General features: G+C 43.9%; 1 protein-coding gene across 1 annotated transcript in view; it reads left to right on the plus strand.

Annotated features, from left to right (window-relative positions):
* The window catches only part of LOC145401024 (protein Wnt-16-like), a 363,501-nt gene that overhangs the window by 282,074 nt on the left and 64,472 nt on the right, over window positions 1–16,955 (plus strand). The window contains exon 2 of the mRNA XM_080273396.1: window positions 4,076–4,353. Coding sequence (XP_080129522.1) covers window positions 4,076–4,353 — 278 coding nt within the window. The remainder of the gene's footprint in view (window positions 1–4,075; window positions 4,354–16,955) is intronic.

Below are 16,955 nucleotides of genomic sequence, written 5' to 3' on the forward strand. Positions count from 1 at the left end.
GCTCAGATCTTGTAAGCTTAGAGAGACTTGTTTTGAAAGGCGACCCCGGAAGCACTTACGGTAATAATTCATAGCTGATGATGATGATGATGTGTGGGTAAGGACCCGAGGCTAGGCTAAAATAGTAGGGAAAATATTAAGCCTCCTTTACTGTCCATAATTCAACACTTATCCAAGATCTCTGAATGGGGACAAAATAACATCATCTCATTTAATACAAGAAAAACCAAGCATATCCAGTTGACTATTAGACATATATTGCCAGATTCCTTTATTGCCTTCAGTGCAACTAATATTCCTACCACTAAAAGTATTGAAGTTCTCGATGTTCCGCATAACAGTAATCATTTGGACCTCTCATGTTAGATCACTTGCTAAAGCCGTCTCAAAGAAACTTGGATTATTGTACAGAATTCGAACTTCTTCACTGACAAGCAGTTGGTTATAATATGCAAGAGTCATGTGCGCTGTCAGCTCGATTATTGCTCACTCTTATTTAGTGGATGTGGAGAGGTGCACTAAAACATGTGGACACACTTCAGAACAAGGCTATAGGAATAATTAATAACCCAGCAGTTACAAATGAACAATCTCCCCTACAAGTAAGACGGAATGTTGCCTCCCTTGCATTATTTAACGGATACCGTAATGGCTAATGCTCAAAGCTGCATCCACTGTGCCACCTCTCTGCGCCTTCCCCCAGGCTACACGGGCATCTGGTAGCACTCATGACTGGACTGTTACACTGCCGTATTGCAGAACTTCTGTGTATCAGAATTCGTTTATTTCTCGAATTGCTTCTCTTTGGAACTCGCTTCTCTGGATTAGTTTTCCCCCCAACCTTCAACTTAAGCAGTTCAAGCCCAATTGTTACAGATTTTTTTTATGAAAGGAGGACACCGTTAATCTGGTGTATAGATTTTTTTTTTTTACTTTATTTTTCCTTCCTCAGTTCGTCTGCCGTAAAAAAAAAAAATCTCTAAATACCTTTATTGCGAGGATTTTTTTTTTTTTTGCTTCATTGTATTTAATGTTATATTATTTTACTTGGCTTAGGAATCCTTTTATAGTCAATTTTTCATCCGACGGAACTGGCCTAGAACATGAATTTTAAGTCGTGGCTGCTTGAAATTCAATGAGCTTTAGTTATGAGGTAGTAATGAGTCTCCTTGGTTGCTAGTCAGATCGACCTTCCAGTCTGACTACACCTGGCCATCTACTGGGCTGAAAGGGGTTAGGGATCTTCGTCAGGTAAAAAAAAATGTGTTCTCGTAGTGAAGGGGTTAATGAAGACAAAAATTAATGGGTTAGAAAAGACTACACTTATAATCTATATAGTTCGAAATGTATGTGTTAGATAGATAGATAGATAGATAGATACAGATTGATTAAGTGGCTGATTGATTGACATACATAAATTGATATAGACAGATTCATTGACAGATGGATAGATAGATTGATTAACAGATAGATACATAAGCTGATAGATAGGTAGATAGATGAATAGACAGACAGCTGTTAAATAGCAAGAATGAAATATACATCGTGCCGAAGGTGCTGAGAGTTGTGCCAGAGGAAGATTGAGGCTTGATAGATAAGCTGATTAAAGAATAGATACAGAGGCAGGTGAGTGGACAGACAGAGAAGGAAGAGTTGATAATCATAATCTTGGTTCCACAAATTAAGGGTATGTGTTGATTGGGGTGAAGAGGATAAAGGTAGATAGATAGATAGATAGGTAGGTAGGTAGGCAGATAGGTAGGAAGGTAGGTAGAGATAGATATTGAGATAAACAGGTACACTGACTGAAACAGATATATAGATAGATAGATAGACAAATAGAGATATAGACAGATAGAAAGGTTAAAATAAATATATGAATAGACAGAATGTGACAGGTGAAAAGACAGACCGATAAGGAAGAGAGTCATCTGCAAACCGTAAAGCTGGATCCGCATTAAGTTAAGGGGGAGCGTAACGTTATGGGAGTTGCCTTTGAGCAGTAACGTAGTGTGGCAAAGTTACGACACACACGCCTGCACAAGTATCCCCTCCCATCACCTACCCGTTTTCTTTATCTCTCTTAGGTTTATTGCTGTCTTTGGCTTTGTGTGTGTGTGTGTGTGTGTGTGTGTGTGTGTGTGTGTGTGTGTGTGTGTTATTTATATGTCACTTTTTGGGCTTCTTTCGTTTTTCTGTATTTCGATTTTTTCTTGTTTTTCATTGTTCATCTCTTAAAGCCTCTCCCCTTCACAATATCTTTTTATTCGTTCATACACGTGATTATTCAATTATCTTATATCTCTTTACCTTCCTTCTTCGTTTCATTTCTTTTCTTTCCTTCCAGCTTTCATTCTTTACGTCTTCCCTCCGTTTTATTTTATTTTTTTTCACACTTCCTTCGTCCCTCCCTCCCTTCTTTCCTCCCTTCCTTCCACCCCTTTCTCTACCCTCCCATTTTTTCCTCCCTTCCCACTCCCTTCCCCCAGTGACGAACGGCCCGCATGTGTGAGTTAACCACTGACGCGCCTGTCTGTATGTGTGTAGTGCTGTGTGTGTACTGTATGTGTGTGTGTATCTGCCTCTGTGTGTCTGTATGTCTGTCAGTGTATGTATGTATATGTGTATGGTTGGGAGTCCGTCCGTATCTGTGTGTGTATATCGGTCTGTGTATGTGTGTATGTATGTCGTAGTTGTGTATGTGTGTGTGTGTGTGTGTGTGTGTGTGTGTGTGTGTGTGTGTGTGTGTGTGTGTGTGTGTGTGTGTGTGTGTGTTCTGATATAAGTACCTTTTTATATATTGAATAATAAACGTACAGGAAGTCCCAAAACTCTTACAATCTCCATTAGAGGCATTTTTCATAGTTTATTTCCTTCGCCATTTTCTTCTGCATAAACTCAATATCATTTTCAGTTTGCATGTGTGATTACGAGCTCTTGTTCTGTATATTCCTTACTTCACACACACACACACACACACACACACACACACACACACACACACACACACACACACACACACACACACACACACACACAGAGGGGTAGGTAAGGAGTGTAATTACGCACCTGTCTCACCTGTATGTGGGATCGTGGGAACAGCCCTGGGAGTCAGGTGACCAAAGCAGTGTAGGGCAGGAAAGAGTAGGAGTAAAGGCAAAACCATAGCTCTCTCTCTCTCTCTCTCTCTCTCTCTCCTATTACGTTCACCGCCACTGGAGACTCGGTTATATGAATTTTAAATGTTAAAAGAAATATGAAAAAAATATTGACACTACCTATGCCTCCAGGCCTCTCTACCTCTGTGTCCATTGTTTAAAGAGAGAGAGAGAGAGAGAGAGAGAGAGAGAGAGATCGACGAATATGAAAGGAGCTACCTGTACACCCCTTCACTACGAGCGGTCACTCCACACCTGAATGTAGTCGTCTTCCGGTACCATAATTAAACCGCAAAGCAGTAGTCGTCGCCGTAATGAAAGAGTTAAGAATAAAAAAAAAATCTGTCTATTTCTTTTCCCTTTTCGCCGTGTGTCAGTCGTAATATGTGTAGGTCATTAATACAGCGTGTGCCTGACAGACGGACCGGCGGGGTGTGACGTGTGTGTTTTATGTGTTCCGGTTTAGGAGCACTGTGAAGTCCCCCAGTTTAGTTTTATATATCTCAGCCTTTCGGTTTTTGTGGTATTTCCTCTCTCTCTTTCTCTCTCTCTCCACACACACACACACACACACACACACACACACACACACACACACACAGGTAGGCAGATAGGAAACAACGAAGACGTGGACCTTCACAAAATTTGGTAGGTCTGTATAATTGAAATGTACAGCCCAATATTGTTCCTGCCCCAGTTTAGAATCGATCGAGGCTCCTTTCAAACTTAAGCCTACCACTCTTCTTGATTATGGTAGGGTATCAAACACATGTCCTGCTCATTAAGGGCGTATACTGGCATTTCTAAGTATACAGGCATTTTTCTTAAGGGGAAATGTATATGCCTGTATACCCCCTTATGTAGGAATAGTGGGACAGCGAACCTCCACGCAACTAACATCTCGTCTTCTTCCTCAGGTACCTCGGGATGGTAGGGGTGACTCAGCTGCTGCCACAGGGGGACCAGGAAGTGCAGAACGTGAGCACCTCCTCGGCTATGAGCATCTGTCAGCACCTGCCTGGCCTGGTGCAGCAGCAGGTGGCCGTGTGTCAGTCCCACCCAGACACCATCAGGAGTGTCAGCGATGGCGCCAGGCTGGGCATCAACGAGTGTCAGTACCAGTTCCGCAATGAGAGGTGGAACTGCACGACCGGGGCAGACCTGGACGTGCCCTTCGATTACACCATCAGGAGAGGTGAGTACAAGGTTTAATGTTGTTCTAGTTTGACATTTTTAGAAGGAATACACCAGGGAACTGTATACTACATTTGCCTCCTCGACTCAACTGTCAGGGAGAGCGAGTACTAAGGTTTATTATTAATGGGGGACCGAGAAATATTATGGTGTCCAATGGCATCAGACTGGACATCAGTACCAGTTAAGTAATGAGAGATGGAACTGTACCTCTGGGGCTGACTTGGATGTCATCTTTAACTATACCGCGAGAAGTAAGTACTAAAATATACGTATTTCTTTAATTGTGTGCCATATAGCTTAGTAACATTATATATTTCCTGTACTTGTCTAGTAAAGATGGAAGGATTTCTATTTCTTTATTTTTATGTGCCGACTTGGATGTCCCCTTTGACTGTGCCATTAGGAGGGGTAAGTACTAGGATTTATTTACGTTTTTATTTAAGTCAAGAACTAATTACTTTTCTGGAATTTCACGAATGGAAGTGAAGTGTTACAACTGGAGCTTACCTTCATGTCACCTTTAACGATGCAATTAAAAGGGGGATGAAGAATTGAGGCTGTGTGTGTGTGTGTGTGTGTGTGTGTGTGTGTGTGTGTGTGTGTGTGTGTGTGTGTGTGTGTGTGTGTGTGTGTCTGTGTGTGTGTTAACTGAGTACAGAGACTTTTACATTAGTCGTGAAAAGAGAAGTGCTAACACAGTCAACTTTGATGTGCCATAAGACTGTACTATTAGACGAGTACAGAAAACATCATCGTACTTTACCTTTTGTAATAGCGTGTTGTGGCTCTTGTAACAGGCCCTCCAAAGACAGGCAGGTGTGTTTAGTTTTATTTTGTATTTTTTGTACCATGATGCATGTTTGGATGAATATTTCGATTACGTTACCAAGAGGGAATGGAATATTTGAGTAGGGGGCGGAGGAATTTTTCTGGGAGTTTCTGTACTCGTGTAAAGGATAATATTTTGGATTAGCTCTTTCACTTACACACACACACACACACACACACACACACACACACACACACACACACACACACACACACACACACACACACACACACACACACACACACACACACACACACACACACACACACACACACACACACACACACACACACACACACACACACACACACACACACACACACACACACACCACTTACATACCCTTGTCTTGTCCACATGGCATGCAAACCTAGCCGACTCATTCATGCGTGTTGGGTACAAGTTCTGTGGTGAGAGAGAGAGAGAGAGAGAGAAATATAACATCCAGCAAAAAAACAGTAATGACGTGAAATAACCACCCAACATTACGACTTAAAATAATAGGTATGAGAGCGTAGAGGACGGGAGAAGGAAGGAGAGGGACAGGAGGAAGCATAAATTAACCTTGTAATATGAAACTAAAGGGAGAAAAGAAAGGCAACCGGTAGCAAAAATAAAATAAAAAGAGTAATCTTGTAATTTGAAACTAGGAATTTATATATGACCACTTTTTTTTTGGAGAGACCGTGGAACAAGTAAGGACCAGAATTTTGATCACCGGTCGCAGGTAAATGGTAAAAAGCAGTTATCTTCTATTATGAAATCTGATATATATTCGTGGCCATTTATTTGGAAGGGACAGAGGAGTATGTAAGAACCACAGTGACTGAAGGTGGTAAAAAAATTAATTACATTCTCTAGTAAAAAATTAATTAAATGGTCTGTTTTATTCGAAGTTTTGAATATAATTTTTTTCACATGCGGGAGTAGTAAAACCAAAGTAAATAGAATCGAAATATGGCACTAAGACTTAAACCCTTTCCAAACTTTTGCCCCAAGGAACCATGGATGTGATACAAAGCCAGGAGGGAGAAGGAAGAGTAAGAGGGGGAGGAAGAGGAATAGGTGGAGGAAGCGAGGGAGGAAGAGAAGTGACAGAGGAGAGGATTGAGGTAATGCGGAAAAAAATGGAGTAACAAATAAAGAGACGGTGGAGTAGTAACAAGTAGTGAAGAAAAACAGAAAACGGTAAACAAAAACTCTGCGGAGAGAAGAAACTTAATGACCTAAAAAAAAAAAAAAAAAACATAAGGAATCATCCATAAAAGGTGAGCGTGGAAGATAAGGAGGTGGGGAGCAGGAATAGGGGAGAAGGGTAGAGGGAGAAGTAGGGAGGAGAGGATGTAAGGTAATGGAGAGTTGGATTAGCGTTGACGAAGATGGGGTGAGGGAGAGAAGTAGGAGTAGTGGTTGTGAGGAGGGGTGAGGGGGGAATCCGGGTGGGGGTACGGATAGAAATAATGTAAGAGAGGGTAGGGGTAGGGAATATGTATGACAGAATAAGGGATAGAACAAGGTTTCCCAACCTGGGGGGCGTTTGAGATTGCTAGGGGGGGCGTGGGGTAATCAAAGTTCATCATAGGGCTAGGCCATTCAAATGCATACAAGGTATTCCCAAAGATATGTATGAATAAGAATCATTTGATAGGAAAACTTCACAACCGTCATCTCGAGCAACCACATGTAGTATTGCCATCAAGCATCGTACCATCCATATGGAACAGATAAAAACATCGTTGTTTAGGTGTCAGAGGGGTCGGGGGGCATCGTGAATTCAGTCCTGACCAAAGGGGGGCGCAGTGCTAAAAAGGTTGGGAACCCCTGGGATAGAAGGAGAAGGTAGGGGGAGGTAGGTGTGGCAGAAGAGAGGGTAGGATATAGGGGTAAGGGTTGGGACGATAGTGGAGTGGGGGAAGTGGTGGAGGTAGCAGTGGGATAAGGATAGTAGAATATGAGGATAGTGAGCACTACTGTATGTACAGCAGAATATAAAGTAGGGGGTGTGGGAGTGGGTAAGGGATAGAGGAGGACGGTAGGGGTTACAGAATATGGGATAGGGGTGGGGTAGGGATGCTAGAATAAGAGGAAGGGGGTGGGGGATGGGTATGGGATAGGGGGTGATGGTAGGGGTTACAGGATAGGGGAGAGGGGTGGGGTAGGAATGCTAGTATATGGGATAGGGTAGGAGGCAGGGGGTAGGAGAGAGCGAGGGTGAGGAGGGCTAGGGTGACAGTGAGAGACGGGGCCATAATGAGGTGTGAAGGCGGTGGGAGGACAGATGAAAGGCTCTCGGTATGTATTGATGGCTGGGGCGGGGCGGGGGAGGGGACGAAGGAAAAAAAGAGAGAAAAAAAGAGAATGAAACATGGAGAAAGGGTTAAAAAGAAGTGATGAGAGAGGGAGGAAGGGTTAAAGAGATCTAAAAAAAAAAGAAAAAAAAAAGAAAATAGAGGAAGTGTTGGAAAAGAAATACAAACTAAGAGAACACATGATGAACAGGGAAGAGCACAAAAGGTGAGGGAGTGGAAAGAAAAAAGGGGGGGGCGGATGAGAAATAGAGGAGAAGCTTAGAAAATTACAAAAAATAATAGAGGAAGAATTAAAAAAAGAAATGCAGAAAAAGAGAGGGTCTGTGAGGAAGTGAGGAAGGGCCGAGTCAAGAGGAAAAAATATATGTGAATCAAAGGACAATAGGATGTGAGGAACGAAAAAAAAATACCTCAGTGTACACCTTAATGAAAACGTCTTAGATGCCATACCCCTTCAGATTTGTATTGCAGCTGCCCCTAGACGATTTTCTTGAGAAGAGGGGAAACTTCTGCCTCTGTAGGGTTCAATGGAGAGAGAGAGAGAGAGAGAGAGAGAGAGAGAAGTGGAGGAAGAAGCAAGAGGGGTAGAGAAATGTGGGAAGGCCGTGAAGGAGAGAGAGAGACAGAGGCGGAGACAGAGACATAGGCAGAGAGAGAAAGAGAGAGAGACGGAGACAGACAGACAGACAATCTTGCAAACAGAAGAGGTAATAATAAGAAAGAGAAAGGGGGATGATGATGAGAGACTAAGAATTTGTATAAAAACAAAAGGAAGAAAAAAATTAGCATGTGGAGGCAAAAAAAAAAAAAGAAAATTCAAGAGGCATGGAGGAAAAATTGAAAGAATTGTCAAAAGAAAGTTGGTTGAGTTTGGGAAATAATGAAAAAAATGAAAATATAAAAGATGAAAAATAAAATGGAGCATAAGGAAGAGAAGAAAATCCTGTAATAATTGATGGAGGAGAGGATAGTGGAGGACAAGGCAGGCTGGAGGAGATAATAGGGTGGATAGTGATAAATGAAGGAGATGTGGATGAATGGCGTGAGAAGGGGAGAGTGAATAATGAATGGAGGTTCAAAGCAGGCAGTTGTGTGTCTTGCGGGTCGTGCAGTGAGAAACAGTATTATATAGAGAAGAATTAAAACTTATATGTTCGAGAACTGTGTAAATATTAGTAAAACATGACGTCAGTATGCAGGTTAAGGCAGTATACCTTTATCTATGTTATCGTCATATTTATTTTATGATAAGAAAGAACATAAAGGAGAATAACTATAGTCCAGGTGGCCCATATTACGCAGCTCCTTCCAGAGTGTGGCTGGACAACAAGAATAAGACAAGGATAGCAAAGAAGACGCCTACTACCAAGCCATTTTATATAGCTAAATTATCTAAAAATACCGTATCATCGGAGAGTTCATTTCCCTCTCACAAAATATTTATATCCAGCCAAGAACAGCTTCTACCAAGAGTTAACAGATAGACAACAATGAAAGTAGATAAAAAATAATGGCCACCCCAATAAAACTTAGAGGAATGCTTAGAACTCACTTTATGGGTCGTTGTGTTAGGCGTGGTAATACCGACATCAGGATAAAAGCCACCAGACATCAAACTGTGAGCGAGCACCGTGGGAACTAATATTACGTGTACCCTAAAGCAGTCTCCCTCACTCCACTCCTATCCCAACTCTCGACTCCCTTTCCTCCCCCACTCTTCCATTCTTTCCACTCCTCCACTCTTTCTTTTTTCCCTCCCTTCACTCATCCCGTTCTTCCCAATCCTCCCCTTCTTTTACGCCTTCCCTTCCCTTCACTCCCCCTCCTTCTTTCCACTCTTCCCCCTCCCCCTCCTCCTCTCCCCCTCCTCCTCCATCTCTCCACCCTTCCTCCTCCCCTTCTTTCCACCCTTTCCCTCACTCCGCTGTCAGTCCCTTCCCCACATTCCCCCTCCCCCACACCTCCCCCACACTGCTTTTCCCACGGGTGAGGCCAGGTAAGTCGCCCCCGGGTCAAGACGACATCCGGGCTACTGCTGCTGTGTGGGCCAAGGTCTCTACACCCACTCGTAACTCATCCATCTTTCCCACGAGAAAATAAAGCAATTTTTTTTTTTTTTTTTTTTTTTTTTTTTAACTGCCTACCTGCGTCGAGCCTCTAATCGGAGAGGATATTCGGGACTGCTGTGTAGGCGAGAACATACCTAATAGCCTTGATGGTGGCCAAGGTCCTACCCACAATCATGATTTACTTCCCATCATGGTCTGTCTGTTTGGTGGAATGAGTAACTGGCGCATTTTCCGGTCACCTCTCTGCGTCGCACCCTTGGATCCTAATTCACTCAGACTTACCACGAGTCTAGCTGGTAGAATGAAATCTTCTTTTTTTTTTCTTCCAATTACCTGCGTCAAGACCTAGATCGTGAGGATGTGTGAAGGTGCTTTAGCCAAGTATGGTGGTAAACAAGTTCTGGTGTGGTTCAGGGTCGCTAGCCACACTCGTAACTTATCCAGGTTTCCCACGATTTATTTTGTCTGAAACACTGTGGTTTATGTGGTTGATGGAGCGAGAAACTAGAACATTTTTTTTTTGACTGCCTACCTGCGTCGTGTGAGGGGTAGCTGGAGAACTAGGGATTAGCTACTGGATTATATAGGATACAGGCGATTGCGAGGATACCATCTATTTTGGACATCATCTACTTTGGGTATCGTCTGTTTTGACTTGTTTCGCGAGCGCGGATGAAATACTGACTGTGAAGTAGGAGACTGTAAAAGACGATGTATAACCACAGATGTCCGTCCTCATTTATCCTTCACTAAAACAGTCAGCCTTCAGTCTTAATCCTCTTATATTGCAGTACCCCCAAGCTGCGTAGAATCGCCTGTGTGGTAGCCAGAATAAATAAAAAAAATCGTCATTGTACGGAAGAGAAGAATGAGATCGAAGAGAGGCTATAGAGGAGCGTCCACCAAACATGTCCCTCTCCCCCTGATTGTCGTGTAGGCTAAGGTAGGACACACACATGGGAGGCCGCCAAGGGGTTTAGATGTCCAGCCAGATAGCTTAATGCCGTGTCCTTACGCCCCATCTCACTCCTGTACACGCCCGTCTGATAGTGTAAGGACGCTGAACTGATACCTGGCCACCTCCCCTTGATCCTTATTCCTGCTTATGTTCCTAATCCTTTTTTTTTTTTTTTACTGTGTCTCTAATCCCTTTGTCTGTGCCTTTGTCTCTGTCTCTAATCTCTGTTCTTGACTCTGTTCCTAATCCCTGTATCTGTGCCCATGTCTCTGTCGTTAATCTCTGTTCCCGACTCTGTACCTAATCATTTTCTCTGCCCGTGCCCGTGTCTCTTTTGTCTTTAATCTCCGTTCCTCCCTACAGTATGTTCCTAATCCCCGTCCCTAGCATATCACATGTCCCTGCCCTTGACTAAGCATCTCTGAATCCTTATCCTCTATCCCTCCTACGACCAGCATCCTTATCCCTCTCTCCTGCCATCCCTCTCGTCGTCAGAGCATACCTAAAACCTCACACAGTCCCAAATACTGTATATCCTCTATCCTTACTTCCTATCTCTGAATCCTGGCACCATTTTCTCATCATCCTACCAGCATCCTTATCTCAGTGTTTTTTTTTATCCTTATCACTGACTCCTGTTAACCTAATCGCTATCCCTGTCGCTATAGCCTTACACCTTATCCCCACAACGACCAGCAACCTTATCGTTATCTCCTTGCATCTTTATCATCACCAAAGCACTTCCGAAACCTCTCCCCCTCTACCAGCACCCTTATACCAGCCTCACACCAGCCTGTCCTTATCTCTTATGACCTCTATCCCTGTCTACCCTCCGTACAGCTGACATCCTTATCTCTAGCTGTCTCCATCCACCCTGTGCATTTCTGAATCATTGTCCTATCCCTGACATATCTTTTGTTCTTATTCCTACCCCTATCCCTGCTCCTTAGTCCTCATACCCTATCCCCACGATAACCAGCATCCCTATCCCCATCCCCTGTCATCTCTTATTCTTCGCATCCCTGCCCCACAACGTCATTTTCAAGCGGATGATCTCCCCAACGATATTAGCTGGGGTGGGCAGGTGTTGGACAGGTGTGTGGATGGGGAGGGAGGAAAGTGGGAAGCCTGGAGAGAAGAAAATTGGATGGGAGGGAAGCTGGGAAGAGAAAGGTGAATATGAGGAGAGGGAAGGAGAGAGTTTAAAAGTGAGGGCGGGAGGAAGAGAGGAGAGTGAGAAGGTGGGATTGAGGAAAATAGGAAAGGAAGGAAAGGAGGAGGTAGGAGAGAAGAAAATAGGAGAAGAAGGAAGGAGGAAAGACAGGAACGAAGGAAACAGGAAGGAAGGGCAGGAGGAAGGTATGAGAAAAGAAACACGAAGGGAGGGAAGGAGATAGGAGAGAAGGAAGGAAGGATGGAAAAGGGAAGAGGGACCATTTACGTTTTCTGATCGCTTCTCACGCCCACACCCATTCAAGGGCTAACTATTATGGGTTGGGCCGGCTCACTTGCAATCCAGCTTTGGGCAGGGATATTTTAGCAGGTCCCTCTCTCTCACACACACATCCTCACCTTAACCGACTCGGCCTCTTTGCAAGCGCTCTGTTTAGCTTTCATTATTATTTCCTTGAGTGTTGATATGGCAAAGGAGCAGAAAAACAGTGTGTGTGTGTGTGTGTGTGTGTGTGTGTGTGTGTGTGTGTGTGTGTGTGTGTGTGTGTGTGTGTGTGTGTGTGTGCGTGCGTGCATGCGTGTGCCTCATGGAACGGATTGGGTCACATATACCTACAGGCCACACATATACTCTCATATATAGATAGTTAGATACATATTTAGGTAAAGATAGCTAGAGACATAGATACAGTACATTTCCTCTTTGTTCCGTTGCTAAGCTGTGTCACCAATAGATTTTTCAACCAGTATTTCGCATTTTGTGTCCGTTTGCCATATCCTACCCATTCCTTCTTGTCCTTCAGCGATATCATTCCCTAAGAGTGATGGAGCCTGTACTGAATGGTTGAGAAATCCGGCTCTCCACCATCCAGTCCTTTATACCCCATTAGGTGGAAAGGGGCTCGAGGCTAGGCAAGTCACTCCAGACGTTTAAGATGAGAGGGACCAGTTGCTAATCCCTGAGTGGCATTATATGAGCAGTAAGCCCAAGCCATCTCTCAGATTAAGTTCATATAAATAAATATCTAGAAAAATAAAAATGTACTTATCCGTGTCTCTTTATACTTTACGTAAATAGTGTGGTAAGAATGGTAAATAAGAAAAAATAGATAAATAAACATAATCTAACCGCGTCTCAATACTTTACGTGTGTTGTGGGGAAACATGGCAGATAAAATAAACATGAAATAAACATTAAAAAAACACCATCAAACAGCGCCTCTCTGTATATACACATGCAGCGGTGAGGCTAAAAAGTTAAACACTCGTACTTTACCGCTGTATAAGAAAGGACAAGACCAATATCGCGAGAGGAGTATGTTGAGTGGCTGTTTATCCAATGCAGTTTATGTGGTGTATAAACCGGTAGCCGCCTTACTGGGAGAGGTTTATGGTCCATTCCCGTAGCCACCCCGGTACACCAGTGGCGGGGTGTGTGTGTGAGCCCAACTTGGTGTCCCTGGCCCAGGTAAGGATGCTCCCTAACACTCGCTCCTTAGCTATTTATTTTTCTCTTCCCTAACTTTTTCCCCTAGCTAATTACGTTTCTCTTCCCTAGCTGTTTATTTTCTCTTCCTTAGCTGTTTATTTTTCTCTTCCCTAGCTATTTATTTTTCTCTTCCCTAGTTAATTATTTTTCTCTTCCCTAGCTATTTATTTTTCTCTTCTCTAGCTATTTATTTTTCTCTATCCTAGCCATTTACATTTCTCTTCCGTAGCTAATTTTTTCTCTTCCCTGGCTATTTATTTTCTCTTCCCTAGCTATTTATTTTCTCTTCCCTAGCTATTTATTTTTCTCTTCCCTAGCTATTTATTTTCTCTTCCCTGGCTATTTATTTTCTCTTCCCTGGCTATTTATTTTCTCTTCCCTGGCTATTTATTTTCTATTTCGTAGTAGTTTATTTTCTCTTCCCTAGCTGTTTATTTTGGGATACGGCTCGTTAACATCCTTTTTATACGTTATTTGTACAGAGTAGGCGATACTGGATGGATTTATTTAGCAGAGTAGGAGAAGAAGTTGTAATGAATAAACCAAATCGCTTAGGAAACGGTGCTTGGGAACTTCCTTAACCGACGAGAATACGAGTCCTGGTGTCGCTGGAGAGTTATTGATTTATGATAACAAAGGGAGGATAGCTCTACTCCTTTTACTGTAACTTGGCTGAAATTTGCCTCTCTCCTTCGTGCATGCTGAGTTGTAGCAATATATTAACAGGAATATGGTGCCCTACTCGTTTTACTCTAACTTGGCCTACATTTACCATCCCTCCATCTTGAATGCTGAGTGTAGCAATATATTAACACTAGAATATGGTGCTAGTAACGAAGAAGTGCTATGGGAAGGATGTAGAGCCGTAGCATTGTCTTTGTCATTGAGCTAAGCGAGATGAGCCACAGAAGGACGAAAATTTGGGCCTAATTAAAGTGAATAAACTATACATATATCTGGCTCTCGAAAAGGCCCTCAAAACCAAAAATAGATAAAATAAATATAATAAAAAAAAGTGTCGTTGCAGTGAAGTGGTTGAAATATCCATGTTTTCTTTTAAATACATGGTTAGTGTGTGTGTTTTTTGTGTTTGAGTTTGTTTACTTGGCTGAGAGAGAGAGAGAGAGAGAGAGAGAGAGAGAGTGTATTTGTAAGCTTTTGTGATGTGTGTGTGTGTGTGTGTGTGTGTGTGTGTGTGTGTGTGCGTGTGTGTGTGCGTGTGTGTGTGTGTGTGTGTGTGTACATGCGTGGGTAGCAGAGGACTAATTCCCCATCCCCGTAATCCCTCTCTCTGATTAACGAAGACGGCTGGGGATTAAAAGAGGGATTACTGGGGGCATTATTACCCAGGTGCCGTTGTAGAGGGGAGAGAGAGAGAGAGAGAGAGAAGTATAAAATGAAATCGTCAGGGACATGAATAGTAAACGAGAAAAAGATGTAAAAGAGGGAGAGGGAGACAGAGAGAGAGAGACAGAGAGAGACAGACAGACAGAGACAGACAGACAGACAGACAGAGACAATATAAAATAGAATCGTCAAGGAAATGAAAAGTAAACGAGAAAAAGATGTAAGAGAGAGAGAGCGAGAGAGAGAGAGAGAGAGAGAGAGAGAGAGAGACAGGGAGGGAGGGAGGGAGGGAGAGGGGGTGGTTGGTTGGGTCATGGTGTTTAGGAGATGAATGTCAACAGTCCGTGATCAAACGGAGACAGCGGCTCTCTCTCTCTCTCTCTCTCTCTCTCTCTCTCTCTCTCTCTCTCTCTCTCTCTCTCTCTCTCTCTCTCTCTCTCTCTCTCTCTCATGTTCCCTTCTGTTTTATTCTCCCTTCCTTTTCTCTCTTGCCCCTTTCTCTTTTCATGTTCTCCATTCTCTTTCTCCTCTTCTCTCCACTCATTTCTTCGTCTCTCCTTCTCCCTTTCGTCCCCCTTCCTCACATACTTCTCCTCCTCTCCTTCACATCCCATCTCCCCTCCTCTCTCCATACTTATACACACACACACACACACACACACACACACACACACACACACACACACACACACACACACACACACACACACACACACACACACACACACACACACACACACGTGCAAAGCTTAAATCACCCTGCATTCTCACCACCTCTCATACCTTCTCTTTTGCTACCTCTCCTCTCAGTTCGCTTTGTTTCTTCTCTCCTTTCCTCTCCTCTTCTCTGCTTCTCGCTTCATCTCATCTCATCCTCCCTCCCGCCTCTCCTTCTCTTTCTCCTTCTCCTCCTCGTTCTTCTTCTCCGTCTTCACCCAGCTTAAGCTCACAAAACCCCTCCTCAAACAGACTTAAGCTTTCCAGATCCACACACACATACACCCACGTCCTCTTGTGCCCAGCTTAAATCACCCACCCCCTCTCCCCTCCTCCCTTCCTCTCCCTCCCTCTCCCATTTCCTCCTCTCCATTCAACCTTTCCCCCTCCTTCTTCCACCTCAGCCTCCCTTCCCCTCACTTCCCTATCCTTGGCCTTCTCCTCCTCTACCCCTACTCATTTCCTCCCTTAGGTCCCCCTTCCCCTTCTCCCCTCCCATTCCCCCTTCTCCACTCCCCTTCCCTTCCCCTTCCCCTCCATTTCCCCCTTCCCCATCCCCCTTCCCGTCCCCTTCCTGTCCCCTCCTTCCCCCCCACTGAGTCTCCCGCGGCTTAAGCATATTCAAATTAGCTTGACATGGGCGGCCTTAAGTGTATTCAAATGGGAGGTCATAATTGCAGGGGTAGCACACACCCTGCCGAGCCTAGAGTGCTGACGGGGGCCTGGGCATGATGTGGAGAGAGATGGAGGGGTGGAGGAAAGGTGGAGGAGGTGAGGAAAGGTGGAGGGAAAGATGGGAGAGGGAGAGCAGAAGGGAGAGGTAGGAAAGAAGAGGGAGGGAGGGAATGACGTTGGATTGAGATGAGAGGAGAGTAAGAGATAAGTGTGAAGAAGATGGAGGAAGATGGAAATGTGGAGGAAAGTGAAAGAGAAGAGGAAATGATGGAGAGAAAGAGGGAAAAGGAAGTGAGACAGAGGGAAAGAGGGAAAAGGAAAGTTAGAGGGAGGAAGTGAAGTCAAGGAAAGGTGAAACGATACTGCTTGAGGTAATAGACAAGAAAGGGTTGAGCTGTAAATGAGAAAAGAGGAGAGGAGACGGTAAGAGGAAGAGGGAACGTGGAAGAGGAGGGAAAGGAATTGGTGGATAGGAAGACAGGGAATAAGAGAGACAGAGTGAGCGATACATGACGTGTAATTATGGGAAGAAGAGAGAGAACAGCAGGAGAAGAGGAGTGAAGGAAAAAAAAATAAAGACGAAGTGGAAATGAGATGGCTGGAAAAGGAAATGAGGTGTTATAAAAATCAGTGGAATGAGACAGAGGAGAAACGTTTGGAAAAGAGAATGAGAGGGAGGGAGAGGAGGAGGAAACAAGTGGAATGATAGGGAATGAGATAATGAGAGAGATTAGGGAGATTAAATGGATGGAGATGGAGGAGGAGGAGGGAAGTGAAGGAGGAGAGGGAAGATGGAGGAAGAGGAAATGATAGAGTACGAGACAGCGAGGAGAAAGAGATTAGATATTACTGAGGAAGATGGAGAAGGAAGAGGGTAGGAAAGGAAAGGAGAGGAGAGGGATGAGGTGTGAATAGGAAGAAAAAAAAGAGGAGGAAGAAAGAGTAGGAATGCAAAGAGGAAGAGAGGGAAGATGTAGAAGTGGAGAGGGAAAGGAAGGAGACATGGAGAGAGACTGAGGAGGGAAGGAGAGGGT

This window comes from Coenobita brevimanus, chromosome 54 (assembly GCF_032717465.1).
Source record: "Coenobita brevimanus isolate Jiangsu-jjx chromosome 54, ASM3271746v2, whole genome shotgun sequence".
Lineage (NCBI taxonomy): Eukaryota > Metazoa > Arthropoda > Malacostraca > Decapoda > Coenobitidae > Coenobita > Coenobita brevimanus.